General features: G+C 37.2%; 1 protein-coding gene across 1 annotated transcript in view; it reads left to right on the forward strand.

Annotated features, from left to right (window-relative positions):
- Window positions 1-25383, forward strand: part of CA10 (carbonic anhydrase 10) — a 717389-nt gene that overhangs the window by 95886 nt on the left and 596120 nt on the right. Inside the window, exon 2 of the mRNA XM_027870533.1 lies at window positions 15429-15503. Within this exon, the coding sequence (XP_027726334.1) occupies window positions 15429-15503 (75 nt within the window). The remainder of the gene's footprint in view (window positions 1-15428; window positions 15504-25383) is intronic.

Consider the following 25383-nt stretch of genomic DNA (forward strand, 5'->3'; position numbering starts at 1 on the left):
CTTCCTTCCCTCCTTCCTTCCTTTTATTCAATTTCTACCCCAAAAGGAGGTCAAGAGGTGGCATTATTGGGAGGTACTTTGCCTAACATAGGGGAGGCATAAAAAACTATTGTCTCATCACATATTCTTTATCTTGCACCTATACAGTTGACAGTTATGTAGGAGCATATATAACTATGTTAAAGGTCTATCTATTTGAAACAAAGGGATCTTGCTGATAAAATATAAGTCTTAGGCTGAAAGTGAGGGAGAGTCCTTACTTGGCCATTGTGGAAGAAGAGGAAAAACACCTCTGCAGAGGCATCTAAAGAATCAGAGTGGTTTTTTGTTTGTGTATTTGTTTTATCATCTCCCTTATGGGGTTTCCAGGGAAGAGGAGGTTTTGGCAGGTGAGCCAGTGAACACTGAGTGAGTGGCAGTACCAGAAGACCCTCAGTATTAACTCATATCCTTGAATATGTTGCAGTACATTACTACAGATCACCCCAACCTGTGATGAAGAACTGGTAATGGTGCTAAAAGTGTTATCATCTGTGCTATGACCCTGATATTCCATCACCATTGCCTTACATTACTGATAAACTAAATCACATTCAGAGGGCAACCAATATGGCTAGAAGATTGGAGAAATTCCAGAGAATGATGAGCTAATAAAATTGGAAATATTTAACATGGAGAAGAAAAGATTTTGCTGTTCTTTCTGCAGACTTCAGTGATTCGGCAGCACATTCCACATGGATGAGATTATATAGGTCAAGGACTCATTCCTTCTAAAGTGAGGAAGGGGAAACTAGGATTTATAGCCTTCATTCTCCTTCATATATTTGGTCAGTTCTTCAGAAGGTCATGACCATTGCTATTATCATCACCATCCTCCTCCTCCTCATCACCATCATCAGATTTAGAGCCGGAAGACACCTTAGAGATACTTTAATTCCACAATCACGGATAAAGAACTAAAAAGGATCTTAGAGTCCATGTATTCCAGCTTTATCATTTTACAGATGAGCCTTACAGAGGTTAAGTGATTCATCCAAGATCTCATAAATAAAGTAAGTAACAAAGGTGTATATGGGGTGAAAATAGAGGTTCTTTGGTTCCAAAAGATTTCATCAGAGGTGACAAATTGCAATACTGACTAATGTAAACTGTGGCATTTTGGTTCCAAAAGTCAATTGTACAGGTGAGAGATAAAGAATATGGAATTAGACAATAGTTCATGCTAAAAAGACATGGGAATTTTAGCGGACTACAAGTTTCATAGAAGTCAACTGTGTGACATGGCAACACAAAAAAACCTATTCTAACCTTAGATTGATTGCATGGATAGAATTATGCTGTCCACAGTGATGGTTCCACTATATTCTACCATAGCAAGACTTTGCAACCTGAAATATTGTATTGTTTTGGACACTGCAGCTTAGAAATTTCCTCAGTAATCTGAATCACATTCTGAGGGCAATCAGCATGGTTAGAGGGTTGGAGAATAGTCCAGAGGATGATATGTTGATGAAATTGGAAATATTTATTGTAGAGAAGAAACAATTTTGCTGTCCTTAAGTATTTTAAGGGCTTTTGTGAGAAAGGTTATTGGACTTTTTCTGCTTAGCTGTAGAAGGCAGAAGAAGGAGAAAAGAATAGCAGTTGAAGAGAGGCAGATTCAAGCTCAACTTGAAGAAAACCTTCGTTAACAATTAGAGTCATATGAAGGTTAAGGGAGTTGCCTTGGTAAGTAGTGAGTTGCCCATCTTTGGTGATTTACAAGCAGAGATCTTTAAGATATTGTAGAGGGGATTTCTTTCAAGTATAGGAATGTCAGGTAGGAGTTGAGCTAGCTGTCTTTTGAGATCCCTTCCAACTCTAAGATTCTGTGAAATCCAATGCTCTTGCCATTGTACAACACTGCCTCATTTCTTCCTTAATCTTTTCCCAGAGCCCTTCCTATTCCACAGGGTCAAAAGCAACCTACTCTACCCCTTTTCTTTTTCTTTTGGATTCATTTCTTCATTTAAAATTAATAAGAAGGCATTGAGGTGGTACAGTGGATAGAGCATCAGTCCTATTCTCAGGAGGACCTAAGTTCAAATTTGACCTTGGACACTTCCTAACTGTGTGACCCTGGGCAAGTCACTTAACCCAAGTTACCTAAAAAGTAAAACAAAAAAATTAAGTAAAATTAATAAGGATGCTATGACATATTATATTAGTCTGATTAAAAGCCTTTTGTCATGGTTATGAGTTTTGTGTGTAAAAATAAGAATCATTTGGTTAATTATATTATTGATCTTAAGGTTTATCCATATTTTCTTATGGTTGAAACTCACTCTTTTTTGATACACCAGCTATTTTCTATGTGCCATGCATTCATGCTTATTGCTATTACTTGTGGGTCACTGCATATCCTGGAGCAAATTGCTTAACTTTTCTGAGTCTATGTTTTTTCTGTTTTTAGGAAATAAATTTAGTAATCTTAGATGCATATAACATTTAAAAGCTAGTGTGTATGTGTGTGGGAATTGAGATATTGAATGCTGTCCAAACTGATAAATAGCAGCATATATTTAAAACATCAATTTCCTTGCTTTGGCAATAGTTGGCTCTCCATTGATGTGAGAAAAAAATAGGCATATCCATCAGCCCTTAAGGATTCTGTAGACCACAGCCACAATTGCAGGGTTTTATTGGTTGGTTGCCTGTTCATGAGAAATTGAAACTATTTTCAGATGAATTAAAGGGTTTTTTTCCTCTCTTCATTCAACCTGCATAAGCTCCTCTCAAGCATTCTCCTTTACAGAAAAGATATATGAGAAGTTCAAAGGGCCTTATTCTTGTGCTATTTCCTATCTGACATCAGGAATAAGGAAGATCTTAGAAACATGAGCATTAGCATATGTCAACGTTTTTGACAAGGGTATAGTCTTTGTTTGAAGTTCCCCAATAAAGAGGAACCCACTATCTCATGAGATCATTTTACTTCTGAATAGCTCAAAAATGGATGTGTTTGTATATGTATGTATATAAGGGTAAGTTATTGTGATAAGTATATATAGCACATATGTAGTGTTTTCAGAAGAATGCACTGTGTATATACATATATAAATATAAGTAAACACAATAAATAAAAATAATGTAACAGTTAAATACAAGGAGAGAGGCACTAGCGATTAGGGGGTGATGCAGAAAGGCATTATGTTAAAGGTGGGACTTGTGCTGTACTATGGGAAAAAAATGAAGGAGTATAAGAGAAGCCAGAAAGGAGTGCATTCCAGGCATAGGGGCGTCAAAAGCAAGGGCAAAGAGGTAAGAGCTGGAGTGCTGTGTTTGAGAAACAGAGAAGACCAGGTTGCCTGGGCCATGGAGTACAAGAAGAGGAGGAATGTACAATGATGCTAGAATGTTAAGTTGGGGCCAAGTTGTGAAGGACATCAAAAGTCAAATCAAGGAGTTTATGTGTTTATCTTATAAGCAATAGTGAATCAGCAGAGTTTATTGATTAGGGAATGACATGGTCAGCACTGTGCTGAAGAGAAAAGTGCTTTGACAATTAAATGAAGAATGCATTGCAATGGGGAGAGACTTTAGACAGGCAGATCAATTAAAAGGCCATGGGTAAAAATCTGTACTGTGGACCTGAACGAAAATGGTGGCCACGTAAATAGAGAAAGGGAATGGAAATGAAACGTGTTAGGTAGAAATAGCAAGATTTGGCAACCAATTAGATATGTGGGGTGAGGGAGAGTGGGGAGTTCAGGATAATACTGAGGTTATGAACCTGGGAAACTGGATCAATAGTGGTGTCATTCAAAGAAGTAGGGAAGAATGGAAGAGTGGTATTTGATGGGGGGGAAGATAATGAGTTCTATTTTGGGTATGTTGCATTTGAGATGTGAACAGTACATATAATTTGAAATAGTGAATATGCAGTTAGTGATGTGGGGGGTGGGATATATATTTCTGTTAGTCATCTGCTTAGAGATGATAATTGAACCCTTATGAGCTAATGAAATTGCCAAAAGAGTGAACATAGAAAGTCTGAAGAGAAGAGGACTCAGGATTGAGGCCTGAAAAACACTTGTAGTTAGGATACATGGTATGGAGAATGAGTCTGCAAAGGAGACTGAGAAGCAATGGTCAGAGAGGTAGGTAGGGAACTGAGAGGGCATGATGTCACAAAAACCCTTTTGGGTTTTTGGAAGGGGAGAGTATCTAAGAGTAGTTGGGGGTGGGGTGTCAACAGTGGACGAGAGAGACAAGAGAGGTTCAGAAGGATGAGGACTGAGAAAAGACCAGTCAATGTATCTATTTTATATTTAATCAACTTTACAATCAAAATTATTATATAGCATAGAAGCAGCACAGGCAACTGTTAAGAAAACTTAATCCAATTCCTCTTCTGATTCTTATGATTGTACATTCATATATGTTGATGAGTTAAATCTGCTAAGTGATTCAGTGGATAGAGCACTGGGCCTAGAGTTAGAAAGACTTGAGCTTAAATCTGGCTTCAGACACTTATCAGTTATATAAACCAGGGCAAGTCATTTAACTTCTGTTTGCTGCAGTTTCATCATCTGTGAAATGGGGATAACAACAACACCTACCTCCCAGGGTTGTTGTGAGGTTCAGGTGAGATAATATTTGTAAAGCACTTAGCAGACTGTCTGACACTATATAAATGTTTCTTCTTCTTATTATTATTACTATTATTGTTATTAAGCTAGATAACATAGTGGATAGAGTGCTAGGCCTGGAGTTAGGAAAACTCATCTTCTTGAGTTCAAATCTGACCTCAGACAATTACTGCTTGTGTGACCCTGGGCAAGTCACTTAACCGTTTTTGCCTCAGTTTTCTCATCTGTGAAGTGATCTGAAGAAGGAAATGGCAAACTGCTCCAGTATCTTTGCCAAGAAAACTCCAAATGGGGTCACAAAAAGTTGGACATGACTGCATATGACCAAGCAACAAATTATTATTATTAGGAAAGGATTTCGAAGGTCATCTAGTCCAACTCATACCTGACCTGCAATCCTCTAGTCATCTTCCCCACGATGATGGGGGTGTCTCATCTCCTGAGGCATCTCATTCTAATTCTGTAGAGTTGACAGGCAGTTTTCCTTTGCGTCTGCTTCTCTGCAGCTTTCCCTTATTGCTACTAAAAGTACCAGAACAAATCTCATTCCGATTTCCTCTGACAATCCTTCAAATATTTGAAAATAGTTATCATGCTTCCCTCCTCTTCTTTCCGCTATGCTAAATATCGCCCAGAAGTAATGCATGCATCTGTATTTTTAACATTGATTATAGTCCTGTGTTCAAAGTCTTTCTAATTTTTTTATTTACCTTGCATTAATTCATGTGAACTTTTTAATATTTCTGTATATTGTTTGTATTTGTCATTCTCAAGGACATCAGTGCCCTTGTGTTTAACTCTTCCCCAAAGACTAAGTGTTTTGGTTGTTTCTATTTTTCTCCATCACATTTTGCACAGCTATTAATACCATTTTATTGATAGTTCTTTTTAGTGTTTCTAATTATTTCCTTTTGCAACCTGCCCTGATAGAGGAAATACTCACATGGATGGATCTATTGCAATATTAAGTTATTTTCTTGGGATATCTTCCTTTCCCTGGAATACTAGTTTAGGACCTGAGTCAGGTTATGACTCCTATTGCAAATTATTACAGTCATCACTGAGATTAACTGCCTTTTAGCCTGACCACATTGGATTTTACATTTGAAAAATATATATATTTTTATTAAATAGATGGATTTGAGATTGTTTTAACTTTAGTGTGACTGAATGTTTTTCAAGTGTTCAATAAATATTTGAGTATCTAATATATGTAGATTACTGGATTGGGAGTACCTATTATGTGCATAACAATACCATGTCCCTACTGAGAGTCTTCTCTCCTCCAACTCAAACATCCTCAGTTCCTTTAACCAATCTTCATATAGTATGGACTCAAGGCCATTCATCATTCTGGTTTTCCTGCTCTGGACATCATCAATATCCTTCCTGCATTGCTTAATTCAGAACTGAACATTGCACTCTGGATTAGGTCTGACAGAAAACAGTGGTGCTGTCACCTGACTATTCCTAGAAGCTATGCCTCTCTTAATACAGCCCAAATTGCATGAGCTTTTTTGACAACCACTTACTGAGGATTCGGGGCAGCTAAGTGTCTCAGTGGATAGAGCACTGGGCCTGGAATCAGGAAGCCCTAAGTTCAAATCTGGCCCCAGAAACTTACTAGCTGTGTGACCCCGGGCAAGTCACTTATCCTTGCTTGCCTCAGTTTCCTCATCTGTAAAATGAAATGGAGAAGGAAATGGCTGACCACTCCAGTATCTTTGCTAAGAAAACCCCAAGTAGGGTCATGGAAAGTTGGAAATAAATGAACAACAAAAACAACAACATTGATGATTCGTATTGATCTCAGAGTCCTTTGTCACTCCCAGATCTTTTTCTATATTACAGCTGTCTGGTTAGCTCTCTCTGTGTGTATTTGTGCAAGTGATTCTTTGTACCCAAGTATAAGACTTTACGTTTGTCCATATTAAATTTCATTTTGTTCAATTCAACCTAGTGCCGTGACCAGTCGAGTTCCTTTTGGGTCCCAATTCTGTCATCCAGCATGTTTGATGCAAATTTGTTATCAGATCCAAATTTAACGAACTTATCATCTAAACTTTCTTCTAAGTCATTGATAAAAAGTGTTAAGCAGCACAAATACCTATAGTATTTCACTAGAGACCTACTACTACATAATGCCATGTTGAGCTTGAAGTCCACTTATACCCTCAGATCTTTTTCAGAACAACTGCTGTCTAACTGTGCTTCCCCATTTTGTACCTATGACATTGATATTTTGTAATCAAAAGTAAGATTTTATGCTTATCCCTATTGTATTTTATCTTAATTGATTCGGCTGCATTTGAGATCCTCTAGAGCTATGGCTTCAGACAGTTGCTGTCAGACAATATTATCTTGGGTCACAGCAGCACCCATAGGATCAGCAGCTGCCTATTCCCTCTATCTAGCAGAAAATTTCCCTCCAGAGCAAAGGAGAAAAAATAGAGAGCTCTAGAAACCTTTGTGCTTACTCTAAGGTCTTGTCACTTCCCAGGGTCTCAAATACCTATTTCTCATTGTCAGAACTTCAGGGTACCTCCCTCAGCTTCTAACAGGAACCATACAGGGCAATGTACCATATTCTTTTCCTCAGCCAAATATCTTTAATCCCCATCAAATTACTCAAGGCACACATCTACAAATATGCATACTAAGCAAAATAATGACATCAACATCCAATTTGTCTAGGACAATTAACCCAGTATCATAGGTAAGCCTCCCATGGTACTATTGATATGCACATTAACATTACATGTAATAAATATAGCATAATGCAAGGTATCATTTGTCAGGCTGCTTCAAGGAAGCTATGTCAAAAATTACATGCCGGAAGTTACATGCTTGTGGCCAGAAACCAAATATGTCTTGTAAAATCCCAGCCTGCAAAACTCCCCAGTGCAGCCTCAGCCTATGTAAAATGTAATTGGGAAATGTTTAACAAAAGAAACTAAAATACAATGACAATTGATAATCAACACCACTGATCTAGCCCAATCCTCTCCTCTTGAGGCAAATGAAGCCCAGACAAGCCAATTAACTTGCCTAAGGTCAAAAGGTAGTAAATTGCCAAATCAGAAGATGAACATGGTTCTCTGACTCCAAATCTAGAGCTTTTCATTTGCACCATGTTATTATTGTCCTGGGGTGGAGATCATTGTTTGCAATCGTTGTGGATTTTCCCTGTACTCTATGGAATGCCATAGATAAATTTCTGGACAGAAAAAGGAACTGCCTCTCAAATCAGTCCTGTCCCACCTAGCCCCAATCTGATCTGAGGTCCTTCTCAGTCTGAGGCACAGTCAATGAGTTACAATGTCTTCTTTATTTGAATCATTGCTTTTACTACTTTCTGAGTTCTTTTCTGGATCAATCTGCCAGCAGCCAGTGAGCAGGCTCTTCTCAGAACCTGCTTAGTTGACTTTCTATCCCTTCTTTCCCTCCTACTCACTAGGGTGTCCCACTAACTCTCCAACAGGCAATATGTGGAAGCTATGAATTGCCTTTGTAGGGCCTCCATCACAGTCTGGAACTATTTTTAAAGAGTTATGTTAACCAGTCTCTCAACTATTTGGTGCAGAATGATTTTCAGTCAGTCTGTGTGTTCCCTAAACATCAAGGCTTTTTAGGAAGATTCTGTATCTCGCCAGAATTCTTGATAAAACACTCAAGGCAACTTGTCAGCAGTTATTGCTATTGGAGCTCTTCTAAACTGAAAACATTGCTAGATGACTAGATTTCTTTAGCTAGTCTCTGGGTCACCTTATGTATTGCCCATGTGTCTTTACATCTTCTCCATCTTCTTAGACCCTAAAACACAAGTGAATAGGTGAGTGTGGTTCTTACCCAGACATCAATTAAGTGTGGTGTAAAGCCTGTTGCATTCCTGGAAGAATTGTATACACTCACTATAAATTCTACACACTGACTCCACTAAATTTTGACAAGGCTTTGGTGTTCCAAGCATGTTCATCAATATGCGATGAAAATACTAGAGGTATGGGCCTCCTTGGGGGATGGTGAGATCTAGTTCTGGACATCATGATTCCTGTCAAAGTCAGTATTCTTTGAGTAGTTTCCTCTCTAAGTCTCTACATTGTTCAGAGTAGATTCTGGCAGGGAATCAATATTTAGAGAAAGACTTCTCCGACAATACTTTAGCAACTGTCAAAGCTTTCTGGTTATAGATTGAGTATACCTATGCATGCCTATTGTAATTTAGTTACCACTAAGACATGACTTATATTCTTACTGCCACTTTCCAGAGATAAAAGATCCCAAACAATTTTCAGTTTCAAACACTTGCTAGCATATTTACCCACCATATATACAAGACAAGTTTGTAGTACTTTTTTTTTGATCATGTCCATGTCTCAAGGACGAGTCTCATACATCTCCATGATATCTGCTGTTGTTTTGGGTCAATAAAAATTATTTCTTGCTAGCTTAAGGTTTTCTCTTGCCCTATGTACTCAAGGTTCAAAATCTGTTCGAGACTACTGCTCCAGACCTTCTTAGCCAATTAGGTATCAGAAACTGCTAGGTAATACCAAATGTGAAATCAGCAATAGATAATAGTACTACATTGCACAGCTGCTATTTCTAATTTTTTTTCAAAGGTAAAGACTCTTCTATGTCCAGTAAAGCTAATGCTGATGCATGTGTGATACATTTGATCAAGTCTTTAAAAATGTATTCACATTGTTAATACCATGATCTCCACATAATTTCAGAATAGCCTTTCTTATCTTTTTGTTTCTGATCCTCTTGATTCATAAAGTTATGAGTTTGATCATTCAATGGTTTTACAATAGTAACATAATTATTTATAAATTTCTCTTCGGTCAGCAGATCCTAGAAAAATCCTTAACTCTTAGAGATTCTTTGGACATAGCCAATGGAAAAATGCTGCTATCTTTTCCAGGTCAATGCTCATACCTTTCTGAGATAGTGTTATTCCCACATACTTAACAGGAGCCCTGCAAAACTGGCACTTGTCAGTTGACAGCTTCAGATTAACTCCTTTAGTTAATCCAACACATCAATTATTTCTCATGCTCCTCCAGTGTCTTTTCAAAAACAATGAGGACATCTATATGCACCAATACTTCTAAGTAATCCATATCTCCACCTCCTTTCTCTTTCAGCTATTGAAGAGAAGCAAATGCCCCAAAGAAGTTTTGGAGCATATACTGAAACTTCTAAAATTCATTCTGGACTGAAGAGAACTATCTACTTTTTTTTTTCTTCTTCTGCCATAATCATCTTTTAAAAATATTTATTATGAATTTAATAACTACACACAAACACATAAGCATATCCACATACAAAGAACAAAAAGATTAGTTATGAAATAATGAACTTTTCTTATATACAAGTTGGTTTTAAAAGTATAAATAAAATTCATTATGGTCATGATAAAAATTACATTTTGTAGCCTCCTGAACTTTGTTTTGCTTTCTTCTATTTATTTTTATATTTCCTTGATCTTTATTTTTGTTTCTTTTCTTTCTTTCTATCACTTCCCACTAACTCTACCCCTCTCTGAAATTAGAAATATTACCTTTTCACATGTAAGTATAGTTAAGCAAAATAAATGTAGACACTGGTCATGACTAAAACACATATGCATATGTGTCTATATGTGTATATACAGGTATACACATGCATGTGTATATGTGTGTATTTCTTCCAATAGGTGGGATGCATGCTTCATTATCAATTGTCTATCAATCATGACTAGTCACTGAATTCATTTTTGGTCTGAAGTTTTTAAAAGTTGTTTTCCTTTAAATTATTGCTATTATCTTTAGCTCATTTCACTTGTAACATCTCATACAAGTCTTCCCAAGTTTCTCTGAATTCTTTACATTCATTATTTCTTGTATCACAACAATATTTCAGTACATCCACATGACATTTTGTTTAGACACAAAACATACATATGTGTGTGTATGTATGCATGTATGTATGTATACTCTTGGTCTATACCTATTACTTCACAACACATTTAGAATTCTGTCCTTCATTTTGTTCAAATCTTAGTTAACATTGTGTTCAACAAATCTGTTATGCAAGAACAGCCATGAATACACACTGACATATAATAATTGGGCAGTAAATCAATATGCAAACACAATGAACATATAGTCCTCATATAATCATGCAGCTAAAGACATTAACTAATAATTAGCATAGGAAAAGGCAATCAATATCTATGGAGTCATTGACACATGCAAATAAGCATCAACCTTATCAATGACCCATAATAACTTAATAAATTAATAACCAATAGCATTCACAAGGAAAATTCCTTCATAATTCTGTGAAATAGAGTGATGACTGGTCAATCATGAGAGAAGAAAATGCCATGGAGAGAAAAACTAAATGAAAATTTAAAATTAAAAAATGCATCAAAATCTGGACTTGAAAAAGACAATTCCATTGAGATAACAAGGAAGTGTTTTAAAGTTAAAATAAAAATAGAATAAAAGAAACACTGTGCTAAAAATAAAAATTGGCTCAAAACTCAAAAACACACACAAAAAAGCCCAGTTCCATGATTAGCATCCTTAATTGTGACTCCTGTATGTAACTTAAGCAGACTTACTCAAAGGATAGAAAAACAGCCCCCAAATTAAAATATCTCACATGAGAAACCCTACCTGCTGAAAAGTGAAAGCAACATTTGATGCATGGAGCACTAAAGTGGTATAAGAAGCTCACAGCAGTTCATGTGCTGCTGTCTTTAAGGCTATAGAAAGATAGTATGTCACTATACTAATTATCCAAAGAGGGATTACAACAGCTAAATTGCCCACTGAATGTACTCAAGCCACAGCTCAGTTGGTCCCATCAAAGTTGCCCTGCCAACTGTGTAGAATATCCTTCCTCAAACAACACAAAATGACAGTATCCCCACTAATCACCAGAGAATGTTCAGCCCTTAGATGTTTTAACTACACCTCCTCCAAAAATTTGAGCACCACTGCTGCCCCCTCCCTGTCTCCAGCAGGAAAGACTCTTTGAAGAACAAAGGAAGAAAAACATAGGAAACTCTGGAATTATTTGTGATTAGCCATGGGTCTTACCACTTCCCAGTCTCTTGGCAATTTGCCTCTATTGGACCTTCTGACAACTTCCTCAGAACTGTATGTGTAAGATTTGATTTGTTCTAGTTGGTGTCAAAGGGTAGACTTAGGACCAAAACTGAAAGGTTTAGAAAGATTGATTTTTTGCTCAACAAAAGAGTTGATTGAAAATTAGGAAAAGTCCTACAGGAAGTATGCTTGCCCTACCTATCACAGGAGGTCTTTGATCAAATATCACTTACCAGGAGTGCTATAAAGGGATTCATGTTTTAGAAAGAGACATCCCTAGATGAACACTAAGATTCTCTGACTGAATGATTTCCTTATTCTTAATCCAATGTTCTTTCCATTAGAACATGCGGCCTGCTTGTTTCTAAATTGAGTTATTCTTACATTTATACTTGTTTTTAGTAATTTTTTCTTGATGTCTTTTTTATATAACCAGAGTTTTCTCCAATATTCCTCTGTCTATCCTTCCAAGAGAGCCATCCCATATACCAAACAGCATTTTTAAAAACGAAAGAAAAGGGGCAGCTAGGTGGTGCAGGAGGATCTGAATTCAAATCCTGCCTCAGATACATAACACTTACTAGCTGTGTGACCCTGGGCAAGTCCCTTAATCCCATTGCCTAGCCAAAAAGGGGAAAAAAAAAGAAGAGGAAAAAATCAGCACAATTCATCAATGTTTTGAAAAAGTCTAAAAATATTTGCAATGTGTAACACATGTGGACCTCTCACTACATAAAAGGGTGGGTTGAGGGTGTTCTTTCATATCTGTTTATTCAAGTCATGGTTGAGCTTTATAATTTTGCTATATTCACTTTTATTTATTTATTTTGTTGGTATGGTTGTTCTTTCCATTTACCTTGTTTTAGTCATTTTGTATAGTTTTCTTGGATCAAATGGCTTTGGAAGAGACCTTAGTAGCCATATCAAGAAGATTATGATGTTGGAATTAATAAACTGGAGAAAACAGTGTGGTTGAAATCAAAAGTACATATAGAGGGGTTGGACATTGTCATGTGAAAGCCTACATCTTTATCACAGGATTAAGCAAAAGAAGAAAGGGAGTAGGGGAGAGGTGTTGTATAGGACTTTTGATATGTAAAAGAGGAGAGAAAGATCTTGGTCATTTGTGTTCTCATAAAAGTATGAGGCCAGGTCCTATTGAAGAGGAGGGGGGTTTTGGGGTGCTGCTAGATGCACAGAGGCACCCCAAGATTGTGGGGAAAAGCCCCAGATTTAGGCGCCAAATCAGCCTGAATGAATTCAACCCAGATCTCTTCCAGCCAGAGAAAAAGTTTATTAAAGACAAAGCATAGAGACTAGACTCCTAAGGAACCCAAACATCAGTGATCTAAATGGGGGCTAAGGTGGTCAGGCGATGCTCATAAGCAGGCTTGAGAATCTCAGCCTCTGGGCGTGAGAGGTTCTCAGCGTCTGAATGGGGGCTGGGGGATAAGGTGGTCAGGCCAGGTGACTCGTAAGGAGAGCGAGCATGAGGCAGTCTTAGCCTCTTGGGCATGAAGAAAGCTCAGTGTCTGAGTGGGGGCTGGGGTGGATAGGCCAAGTGACGCTGGTGAGGACCAGCTGGCGAGAGCTTCAGCCTCTAGGCTTGATAACAGCTCAGCCTCAGAATGGGGCAAAGATGAGTCTTAAGGACAGAAAGACTGGGGGAGGGGTTCTAAAAGAACCAGAACCAGAACATAAAAGAAACAGAACCAAAAGGCTTTAAGTAGAGTTCACTCTCAATGGGCCAATCCTGTTTGGGTTTTTGTTTTTGTTTTTGAAGGGAACAGAATCAAATGTTCTTGTAGTAAAATAAAGCACCCTAAACTGTACTCAATAAAATGCCTTCCTTTTCTTCAAATCCAGTCTGTAGCTATAGTACTTCGTAATTGGTTGGACATTTTGTAGGCACTGCTTAAGTCGATTGATTCTAGGGCTGAATCTGGTCCTCTACAAGGCACATTAAGGAAGCTTTATTGAAACTCCTCAGTTCTGATCACTTATAAGTGGATGGTGCTCTGATCTGATTGTCTTACACACAGCCATTTGCAATCATCTTACATAATTCCACTTTGGAATGCATGCAATTGCTCAAAAAGCAATTGAGGAACACTGAAGAGAGATGAAAGTGTTTTTACCACTTTTAGGGGAGTATAGAGGCTTTTTTGGTTAGTTATGTTGATCAGGACAGCCCAGGTCCCTCTTCTTTTATTTACTATTCATGGTAGGTTGGCTTTGGAGTCGAGGGACCTAGCTTGGAATCTGATCCCTGCCATTTGCTATCCACGTGACCTTAGACAAATCACTTCACTTTTCTGGGACTCAGTTTCTTTATTTGTAAAATGAAGGTGAACAAGATAACCTCTAAGGTCATTTCCAGTTCCAAGTCTATGATCCTGCCATACTGACCTGCTAGATGTTCCCAGTAGATAATTTTCCATCCCTTGCCTTTATGCCTTGGAGTAAATTAGTTCCACAAGTCTGAAATGTATTTCCTCCTCCCCTCCACCACAACATATCCTGAGTTCCCTTGACGGCACAGCTCTGGGGCCACCTCCTTCCCAAGGGTTTTCTTAATCTGTCCATTATTAGTGTTCTCTCTCTATCTTGAACTTCTTTTGTGTTTACTCAACACATTGTATCTTTATGGTAAAATATAAGTTTTTGAAGACAAAGACTGTTTCATTTTTGTCTGTGAATTGTCAGAAATTATCAAAAAACAATATGGTATATAGCAAGTGTTGCCTAAATATTTATTGTGTTATGTTGTATGGTGTGAAGTTGTGTTGCAACTTCAGAAAAAAAGAACTGGATAATAATAACTGTTTATTATTATTATTATTATTATCAGTATAATAATATATGATATATAAATAATATATAAGTATATATTTATAATACTAATTATTATTGCTATTATAATAGCAACAATGATAATTATTTTATTTAACATTGATTAGTTATAATAGTAGCAATATACTATTATACAACATAAATTGATATATTAATAGTAATCATTATTATTAGCAATAATCATTGTCATCATAATAATAGTAACAATTGTTATAGTTAATACTTATTGTTGTCATAACAATGGCAATAGCAACAATTATACTTAACAATATTATTGTTACTTCTATTATTCTTATAATAAGAGTTATGATTATTGTTAACTATAATAACATTTATATAGTATTATAAATTTGATGAAGTTACTTTACATATGATTTCCTAGAAGATCCCTGAAATACATTCTGTCTCTTACAATCTACATAAAATACAGAGTCCTAGGTCTCACAAATCTAAATCATCTAAAACCATTCAATATTCTATTTGCTTAGAATGGGCTTAGTTTCTTTTATTCCTTGCTCAATCATCAATTCTCTTCCCATTCTCTCATTTGTTCTTCCTCTCCTGTCTTCCAGTGGTAATTTCTGCTTTCTTATTTACTAAGGAAAATGGACATGATATGGAAAATGGGATAAAAATGAGTCTCTACTGAACTCACCTTTAAAACACACACACACTCTGATATCCCTGCTATCTAGAAGGGTACTATTTGGGGGAAGCTGCTGCTTTTTGTAGCTTGCCAACTGGATAGAAAACAGTTAACTGATTTGCATTATTATTTTATATTCTAGGAGCCAAGACATGGTATTTATTTAATGAAATTTTCCCCTATTTTATTTTTTAGCTCAACAGAATTCACCAAAAATCCATGAAGGCTGGTGGGCATATAAGGAGGTGGTCCAGGGGAGTTTTGTTCCAGGTAAGCACATATGAAACATTTGTTTCTTTAAAAAGTGGGATGAGGGGAGCTTTGGATGTAGGTTCTTACTCCCAGAATTTCTGAAATACTGCAAATTTATCTAGTTTGTATTGCAAAATAGTATCTTGCGGGTCACTAGACATCCCCACAAAGAGAAAGTGCATAAATAAGTGCATTACAATCATCCTCTAGTTTTCAGTCTGGAACTTCATTTCATCTTAACCAGAATAAGGCAAACCTGCAATTACAAGGTCATTACTACTACTAGGTAGCTGTTGCTAGGAAGAAGCTTGGAAATCTGGTTGGTTGGCATTCGACTCAGGGATGTAGAACAATCTCTTAATGTTAATGAAACAAGAAATGTGTGAAGGCTGAATGTGGAGGAGAATCTTGCTGGGCTGTGCACTGTCAATGATGTTGCTTCGATAGAAAGAAAGGTCTGGACATAGAACAGAATTAGGGAACTCTGCCAAACACCTGATAAAAATAACAGGTGAGATGGATGGAAGCAGCATGGGGAGAGAGAAAAGAAAATCATGGACTGGCTAGATCACGGTACTGCCAAAGCACAATTTACCTTGCATTTGAAAATGAAAAAGGAGAGGGAGAAGCAAGCAGAATTTGGAAAAGGTAAAATTGAAAACAATTTTTCCTTACCCTGATCCCTCACTCTAATTGTTCCTAGCTTCTCATCTTCTGTTTCAAGGATTTTTCTTTCTTAGGGTGGAGGTCTGGGGTTCAGGAAACAGGGGTGGAGAAGCTGCAGCCTCGAGGCCAAATGTGGCCCTCTAGGTCCTCAAGTGCAGCCCTTTGACTGAATCCAAACTTCACCAAACAAATACCCTTCATAGAAGGATTTGTTCTGTAAAACTTGGACTCAGCCCCACCCAAGGACTTAGACGTGTGGCCTCAAGGTCAAAGGTTCCCCACCCCTGGCTCAGGAGGAATACAGTGGAAGAAAGAAAATGATAGGAAAGAAGAAGGATAAATAAAATGAACTTAAGAAGGGAAGACAGGAGATGTCCTTCAGTGTTGTTTGTATTCTTTTGGAAATGGATGAATGAGAATCAGTGTTGATAATAGTAGAAGCAGGGTGCTGCTCAGAAAGTCAGGGCCATATGCCAGAGGTCTAAATCAAAGTCTGGGTGACAGCTCCCAGAGAGAAGACAAATACTAGTTCCATCACAGCACATTCTTCTAGGCTGCTCTGTCTCCCTTTCCAAGTAAGAAAGGAAGGAAGAATAGAAGGAAAGAAATAAGAATTTATTAAGTGTCTGCTATATACCAGACACTGTGCTAAGTTCTTTTCACAAGTATTATGTTGTTTGATCCTTACAACAACTCTGGGTGGTAAATGCTATTATATCTTGATTTATAGTTGAGGAAATTGAGGCAAACAGCAGTTAAGTGACTTAGTTTTGTTGTTATTCAGTTGTTTCAATCATATCTGACTCTTTGTGACTCCTTTTGGGGTTTTCTTGGCAAAGATATTGGAGTGGTTTGCCATTTCCTTTTCCTGCTCATTTTACAGATGAGGAAACTGAGGCAAACAGGGTTAAATGACTTGCCTGGGGTCACACAGCTAGTAAGTATCTGAGGCTGGATTTGAACTCAGGTCTTCTTGACTCCAGGCCCAGTATTCTATCCACTGCTTCACCTAGCTGCACCAGTTAAGTGGCTTGCCCCGTATTAAACAGTTAGCAAGTTTCTGAGGTCAAATTTGAACTCAGATCTTCCTGACTCCAGGCCTTCTGTTCTCTCTATTCATTGAGCTACCTATGGCCTAATTAGTACATTGTATAATGCAGACAGAGAGGGAAGTGATAAGTAGGGAAACCAAATGGTGTAATGGCAGGAACATGGTAATTGCATTATCACTGGTTCTTGCAGTCCAAAGCAAACAAATCTCTTGATAAAGATAGCCATCTATCTGATACTGGCATCTTTGAGAAACTTCTAAAAGAATTGGAAAATCATTAGAATTAGAAAACGGAGTAATTAACAAAGCCCAACAGAAAGTTTTTGCATGAACTCTGGTGGCTGGACTTTCTTCTAACAATGATGTTGGTGGTTTATAACAAATGAAGATTCTGGACACTATATTTTACTTGTGTGAAGTTGAGAATATCTTTAAGAACTTTACACAGTTGAGATTTCATATTTTTGATTACATCAGGCTCATAAAACATGTATATCTTTCTAAGAGGAAGATACTTCATCGTCTTGAAATCACTGAGATTCATTTAATTGCCCCAAGTTGCCCTTCTTCCCTTCTATTTCCGTATATGTGTTGTCTTTTTTCTTTAGAATGTTAACTCCTTGAAGGTAGACACCATCTTGCTTGTTTTTGTATCCTCTGCACTTAGTACAGTGCCTGGTGCATAGTAAATGCTTATAACAAAGGTTTTATCTACCTATCTGTCCTTTCGTCCATCCCGCCATCTATCCATCTGTCTATTCCCTAGAGCTATAAAAGGTTGTCATCCCTTCTCCGGGTCTTCCCTTCTAAAGAAAGCTTGTATTCTGTGGACAGGAAGAGAGAATGAATACCTTACTTTTGGGGAAAAAAAATATCCATACTACAACACAAAAAAAGGTAGGGGATTATTTACATTATAGAATGATTTGCCACTGGGTTCCTTTAGTAGGGCAGCTTAAATGGGTTTTGATTTATATAGATTCATTTTACCCACAACTTCTCAGGAGGGCAGCTATGTATAAAGTACCTTGTTTATTGCCCTCTAGACCATAAACTCCCATGGCTGTAAAATGATCAGGAAATAGGATATTTCTCATCAAATATTCCGATTAATTTATTGAGTCTGCATGTATAAAATTAATAATTTTCCAGTAGAATATCTTGATATTTAATGCTCAGAAGGTAATTTCATCTTGCTTTGATAACTCAAACAGTCAATCAGTAAGCACTTATTAAGCACCTACTATGTGCCAAGCCCTTTGCTAGAGATACAAAGACAAAAATAAAACAAACCCTGCTCTTAAGGCTCACAGGAGACAACATGTACATATATAAGTATAGGAGGTGGTTAAGAGAAGGAACGCACTAGTAATTGGGGGAATCATAGCTTTAGAATGAGAGGGGAACCTTAGAGATCACCAAATCCAATCTTTTTGCACAGATGAGGATACTGAGGCACTTGTCCAAACTTGTAAGTGTCCAAAGTGGCATTTGAATCCAAGTCTTTTTGACTCCAAGTCCAACATTGTATTTCATTACATTATGCTACCTCTCAGCTGAGCAAAGATCTATGTAAAATGTAGTACATGGGCATCATCTTGAAGTAAGAAAAGAATTCTATGAGGCTGAGATGAAGAGAGAGCACATTCTGGTAATGGAGAATGTCCTAGGCAAAGACACAGAGAATCATGTGTGAGGAACAGATAGAAGCTCAGTGTGTCTAGACCATAGGAAAGAGGGAAATGTATGATGTTGTTTTTGTTGTTCAGTTGTTTTTCAGTCATGTCTGACTCTTCATGACCCCATTTGGGGTTTTCTTGGCAGAGATACTGGAGTGGTTTGCCATTTCCTTCTCCAGCTCATTTTACAGATGAGGAAATTGAGACAAATTGTTAAATTATTTGCCCAGGGTCACACAGCTAGTAAGCGTCTAAGGTCAGATTTGAACTCATGAAGATAAGTCTTCTTGACTTCAGGCCTGACACTATATCCACTGCACCCCTAGCTGCCCCAATGTATGATGAGGCTAAAAAGATAGATTGGGACAAAGCTATAAAGGACGTTAAGTATTTATGTTTGTTTCCAGAGTAATTAGGGAGGCACTCAAGTTGATTGAGGAGGAAAGTGAAATGGTGAGAGCTACACTTAAGGAAGATCATTTTGGCAGCAATATGGAGGATTAACTTGAGGAAGGGAGGCCAATTAGGAGAGCGCTGCAATAGTATGGGCAAGAGGCAATGAAGGCCTGAACTAGAGTGGTGTTTGTGTGAAGTAGATACTCAGAATCTTGAGGCATCAGAACCAGGTGTCTCAGGGTTGGGGTAGAATGGTAGAATGTGGAAAAGAACCTGGGAATGCATTTGAGAATGGGTAAGGAAAGGGAGACATTTTTCAGCGCTCAATCTCAATTAACTGCCAACTGAACTATTTGCTTTGTTTAAGAAAGACTCTCTTGAATCCTTGAAATAAGTTAAGAAGAATTGAAAATGGGAAGCAGTAAAGAGAACAAGGAACTAGAGTCTCCTTATTCTCCATTAACATCCCAGTATAAAGAGTCTTGACAGGCAATTACTATGATGTGGAGCATTTCTCTCTAAGCTCTAGAGGTACCTGTCCAGTGTGTTTATGAAAATGGGGAATTGAGTTGGGCTAATGGAAAGCAGGGCCTCACAGAAAGCCTATGGCCGGGGGAAAAGCCTCCACTTTGCACATCTATGAGACAGAGGGGGAATGAATCTGTTGAGCCTTTTTACAGATGTTAAATGCCAAGTCCTCCTATCTGCAAGCCTATCTCCTTGGAGTAAGAAGGAAGCAAGAAGTAATTTGAATGGATTCTCTGACTTTGTTGCTGTATGGTCAGCTAGTCTAGTCTCTGAACCAACTCCACTGTTTTGGACTCTTGGGAGTATGGAAGGTGCCACAAAAGTTCACATCTCTAGTCCATCCACTTGTGTGAATGGCAGAGGTTATGCCTAAACTCTGTCTGAAAAACAAGAATCTACCTTTCAGAAGAACATTCTACAGTCTTATCTCAGTCCCTCTCCCACTTCCAGGATTTTTTCAGTCAATCAGCAAGCATTTATTTAAGGACTAACTGCATGCTTAAGATTACGAAGATGAAATAAAACTTCCCTGCCTTCATGGAGCTTACATCCCATCAGGCAAGACCACATGTACATATATTCATAAGCAAATTATATAAAAATAAATACAAGTTAATGGGTGGGGAGATCACAAGCAACTTTGGGAATTAGTACTGACGTTATGCAAGAAGGTGGTGTTTAGGAGCCTAAGGATTCTAAGAAACAGAGCATGTTGAGTTTGAGCTATTTCTCAGACATTTTTTTGAAATGACCAATAGGCAGTTGGTGATGCAGGACTAGGGGAGAGACTGGGAATGAATGTATAGACATGAAAGTCATTTGGATACAGGTTATAATTAAATCTTCATCAAATGGAAAAATGTTAAGTATGGGCCCTGTCACTAACAATATGCTTTGTCGTCTGAAATCCAGCCTCGCTAAATTTGAAGAACTTATCTCCAAGTTGACTTCAGGGTGATAACATTATTTTTAACCTTTGAAACTTCCAAGTATAATTTACTAAGGCATGGGACAGGAATGGGAGAGAGGAGTTCATGATGCATCATTGAAAAGGATGGTACAGCTCATGAAATGAAAATTCTTTTGCAGAGGAAAACCCATTATGATTGTACCATCACTATTTTATGCTGAGATAATGAGGTTCATTGTTATTAAGTGACTTGCTCAGGATCCCAAAGCTTTTAAATTGATGAGCCAGAAATCAAACCCATGACTCCAAGTCCCTGCTAATTCTACTTTACCATACTGCCTCTTATCCACCAAGCTACTTTCCAATGTGATAAAAGACTTCAATCCCAACATCTATGAAGAGAAAAATTTTCCTGCCTGAATTTATCCCAACTGAATGATAATTCACTTTTCCCTTTGACTTTAACTTATCTACCTGAAGAGAGATGATTGGATAAAATAAGTTTTGATAATTCATTAAATAAATATATTCTTTAGGGAAGTACTAACTATTAAAGAATAGTTCTAATTAGCTAAATGAACTTTGTCTTTGAATAGTCAGAATGAGTGATTAATCAAGAAAGTCTTAACTTATACTTCAGATCTGAAGGAAAATAAATGACAAGATTGGCCAACTGAACAAATGGCTATGGACAGTCCTTAGAAATTAAATAAAAGTTATTCTTGGGGTGAGTTTTTTATACCACATGCCATTTCCAAAACTGATTCCAAAAAGCATGATCTCTTTAATACCTTGGTCACCATAGTTAAGAAGACCAAAAGAATGATGCCTCCTTTAAAACCAAGAGACTTGCTCAAATATTTTGATTATTATGGTTAACAGGTGTCAGAGGACCTTGTTTCAAATTGTACCACCAACTCTAACTCCTTTGGGGAAAGTGACTTAACCTCCCTGGGCCTCAGTTATATTGTCTGTAAAATGATGGGATTGGACTAAATGGTCTCTGATATTTCTTCCAATTCTAGATCTATAGTCCTATGATCTGTCCTTCATCCTTGAGTCCCAGTGAACCCAATGTCATTTAAAGTGACTCTGTTTATAAATATAGCTTCTTGAAGTATGCAAATAGACCCAAAAAGCGATGATTTAAATGTTTTCCTACATGGATCCCACTTCTATACAATATACAAGCTACACTAAAATTATCTTTTCCTAAGATGCAAAATTATTAGGTCATCTTTGAGACAATCCCTTATTTTGTGTGTGTCTGTGTGTGTGTGTGTATGTATGTGTGTGTGTGAATACTGCTAAATCTCCTCTCTCATGACTTTCTTAGTTGTATAGACCATTAAAGATATTTAAAAGCTTCAGAACTTCTCCTTAGTCATTGAGTCGATATGGTTAGTTGCTAAGGTATTGCTCACAGCCAAAAATTGCCATCAGGGAAAGTATCTGGCCCAGATGGCACTTGCGTATCCTTCTAATGTTTAATGGCACCTCTTATTATTCTATGTTGATGAATCCCATAAATGGATCAGTCTGATGAAGGCTGCCATGATTTCCAGTATGTGCTGATCAAAGGAATAGAGTTGTAAGGTGAGCCTGATGGTCGCTTTAAGAGGAAGGCTGGGTAAAAATGCATCATATTTCATATACTTCAAGCTGTGCTCTAGTGAGCCATAGAGCCACAAATGAGGACCTCTGTCAATATTCAGTTTCTGATTTAAAAGGTTTCTTTGATCTAGTTCTCACAGTTAGGTTGTATTTCTGCTATTTTGGCAAATACTTCATTCTTTATAGTCATGCCTAATGTCCCAGGAGTTTTTAAGACATCAATGTAATACATTGGCTCATAGCATGTAAGAGCAAGGTAACTAGGTGCTACAGTGAATAGGAGCACCGGGTTTAGAGTCAGGAAGGCCTGAGTTCAAATCTAGCCTCGGATATTTCCTAGCTGTGTGACTCTTGGCAATTTACTTAACCCAGTTTGCCTCATTTTCTTCATCTATAAAATAAGCTGGAGAGGAAAATAGTAAACCACTCCAGTATCCCTGCCTAGAAAATCTGAAAAGGCATCCCAAAGAGTCCCAAAGAGATTTTTGTTGTAAAAAATGACAACAATGTTAGACATTAGACACTAAACAACAACAGTGCTAGAGCCGTAAGACACTTCAGGAAAATCTAATCCAATCTCCTTTATTTTACAGGGGAAGAAATTGAAGGCCAAAGAGGGCAAATGACTTGTCCATGGTCATATAGCAAATTAATGTCAAAATCAAGATTGAAACCCAGGTCTTCTGACTCCTAATCTACTATTCTTCCCAGCATAACACATTGTAATAGCCACTAAGTCCTTTCTTTTGGGAGAAAGTTGCTAAGGAGTATCAAGTTCCAAATGAGAAAATAAGTTGTTTATGTCCAAGCACTATGGGAATTGAAAAGTGCTATCTCAGAGAGCAGATGAGAGAAAGGAAATTGAGCTGCCTGGTCTGTGAGGAACCTGTGGTTTAACCACAGCAGTTCTGAAAGGGATTTTACTAAGTTACTGAGGAATTGTAATCTGTGCTGGTGGAAGGAATACCCACATAGATATTATTAGGCATCCTTGAAGGGTTGAAAAAGTGCATTTATATATGACTTGTTGCTTTATAAAAAAATGTTTTCCCAAAGATGATCTCATTTTATCTTCATAGCATTCCTATGAGTTAGAATGAGGATTATTTTACCTGTGAAGAAAATTATGTTCAGAGAAATCAAATGATTTTCTAAAGATGAATAGTGCATTATTGGCAGAACTAAGGCCTATGACTAAGTTTATACCAAAGAGACACCCAAGTTGGGCGGTGGATGGAACACGGAACCTAGAGTTGGCAAGACTGGAGTTCAAATTCAGTCTCAGACAATTATTGGCTATGTAACTCTAGACAAATTACTTAACCCCTGTCTGCCTCACTTTCCTTATCTGTAAAATAGGAATGATAATAAGAACTTCCTGGGTTGCTGTGAGGATAAAAATGAAATATTTATAAAACACTTAGCAAACCTTAAGGTGATGTACATGTTAGCTACTATTATTATTGCAATGATGATGATGATGATGATGATGATGATGATGATGAATTTCAATGATCCTTACTCACTGGATTACATTACCTCTTTTGAAACTTCACTTTCTACTATAAAGTTAAACCTCATATATGACATCCAAATCAAATCTGTAAATAATATATTTAATGCACTGGGGTAAAGTATTCTAGAGAGTATCCTCTGTTTAAATCTTATAAAGTGAAAAATTGTTTTGTACTGCATCTACTTTGTTGTTGTTTTTAACCAGATATTCTTAAAGTGGGACACACTTATAATCTCCTTATACTCTTTTCCACCACTTATATTACTCATTCATTCAGTCAATCATTCAACAAATATTTAAGGAACTACTATGAACCATGTACTTTGCTGAATCCCATAGGAGGTATAAAGATAATTAAGATATAGGCCTTGTCCTCTTAATCTTGCTTGGATCATTAAAACTCAGCTCATGTTGATTTGGAAAAGGAATACTTTTAATATCACAAAGAAATTTTTAAAAATTATCTTCCTACTATATAATATAATTATATTAATATGTGTGTGTGTATGTGTATAATAGTATCATTGCATTATGCTATCAACCAGAAGATAGAACAAGGTTACATCTAAATAGAAGGAGAGTTCACAGGTGCTCCTTAAAGAGGCAAAGAAATGAGTGGGTTTTACTGTATGCCTAGAGATAATACGAAACATTATTTCATGGGATATTTTATCATCATATATCAGTACTAATAAGTACTTGCATAAAGACCACCATGAAAATGGTTGTAACTTATGTACCAATATTGATTTGATAAGGATGAAGAAGTAGAGAAATTCTATGAAGAGATTAATAAAACCTTCCAAATCAAACCAACATAGATTTTGATGTTTGGTGACATCAGTACAAAGATGGCAAAAAGTGAAAATGGGGATAAATATATGGAAAGACATAGTTCAGGAATGAGAGAGACCCCAAGCTTGTCAATTATACAGAAGCCATGCCTTCATTCTTAAACACATTTTTAAAATACATAATATCTTTTATTTTGTATCACTTACGTCTCTCATTGTATTCTTCCTTCTAATCTATCACAGAGAATCATCTATTAAATAAAGAATAAAAAAAGGAGAGGGGGAAAAAATCAGTATAGCAAATGCAACCAATACATTGAAAAAGTACTCCATTTGCTTTCCTGAGCTCCCTGTCAGGTTGATCACCATGATTGCTCCAAAGAAGATTGATCCACAACTCTCTACTGCCCTATTTAGTTCTTAGATTCATTGGGATACTTCCATCACACTTTTTGGGATGCCAGCCCAATCCATGTTCTTATCACAGTGTAATTGACTAGAGTTTCAGGATTCTTGCCAACCCATCACAGCTGGTCTGGAGTGGTCTCAAGACAAACAGAGTCTTCACTCTGCATCACTTTGATTGGCATTCCCTTTGCCTTCACCCCTCCTCCCCCCCACAGGCTTTGGAGGCATTGTCATCATCGTGTCCTCATCGTCATCATCATCATCACCACCATCATCAGTAGTGATAGTAGTAGTTGTAGTCATAGTCATAATCATCATGGTAGTAGTATTTAGAAA

The sequence above is a fragment of the Vombatus ursinus genome, unplaced genomic scaffold (assembly GCF_900497805.2).
Source record: "Vombatus ursinus unplaced genomic scaffold, bare-nosed wombat genome assembly UNPS02014797.1, whole genome shotgun sequence".
In the NCBI taxonomy this organism is placed as follows: domain Eukaryota; kingdom Metazoa; phylum Chordata; class Mammalia; order Diprotodontia; family Vombatidae; genus Vombatus; species Vombatus ursinus.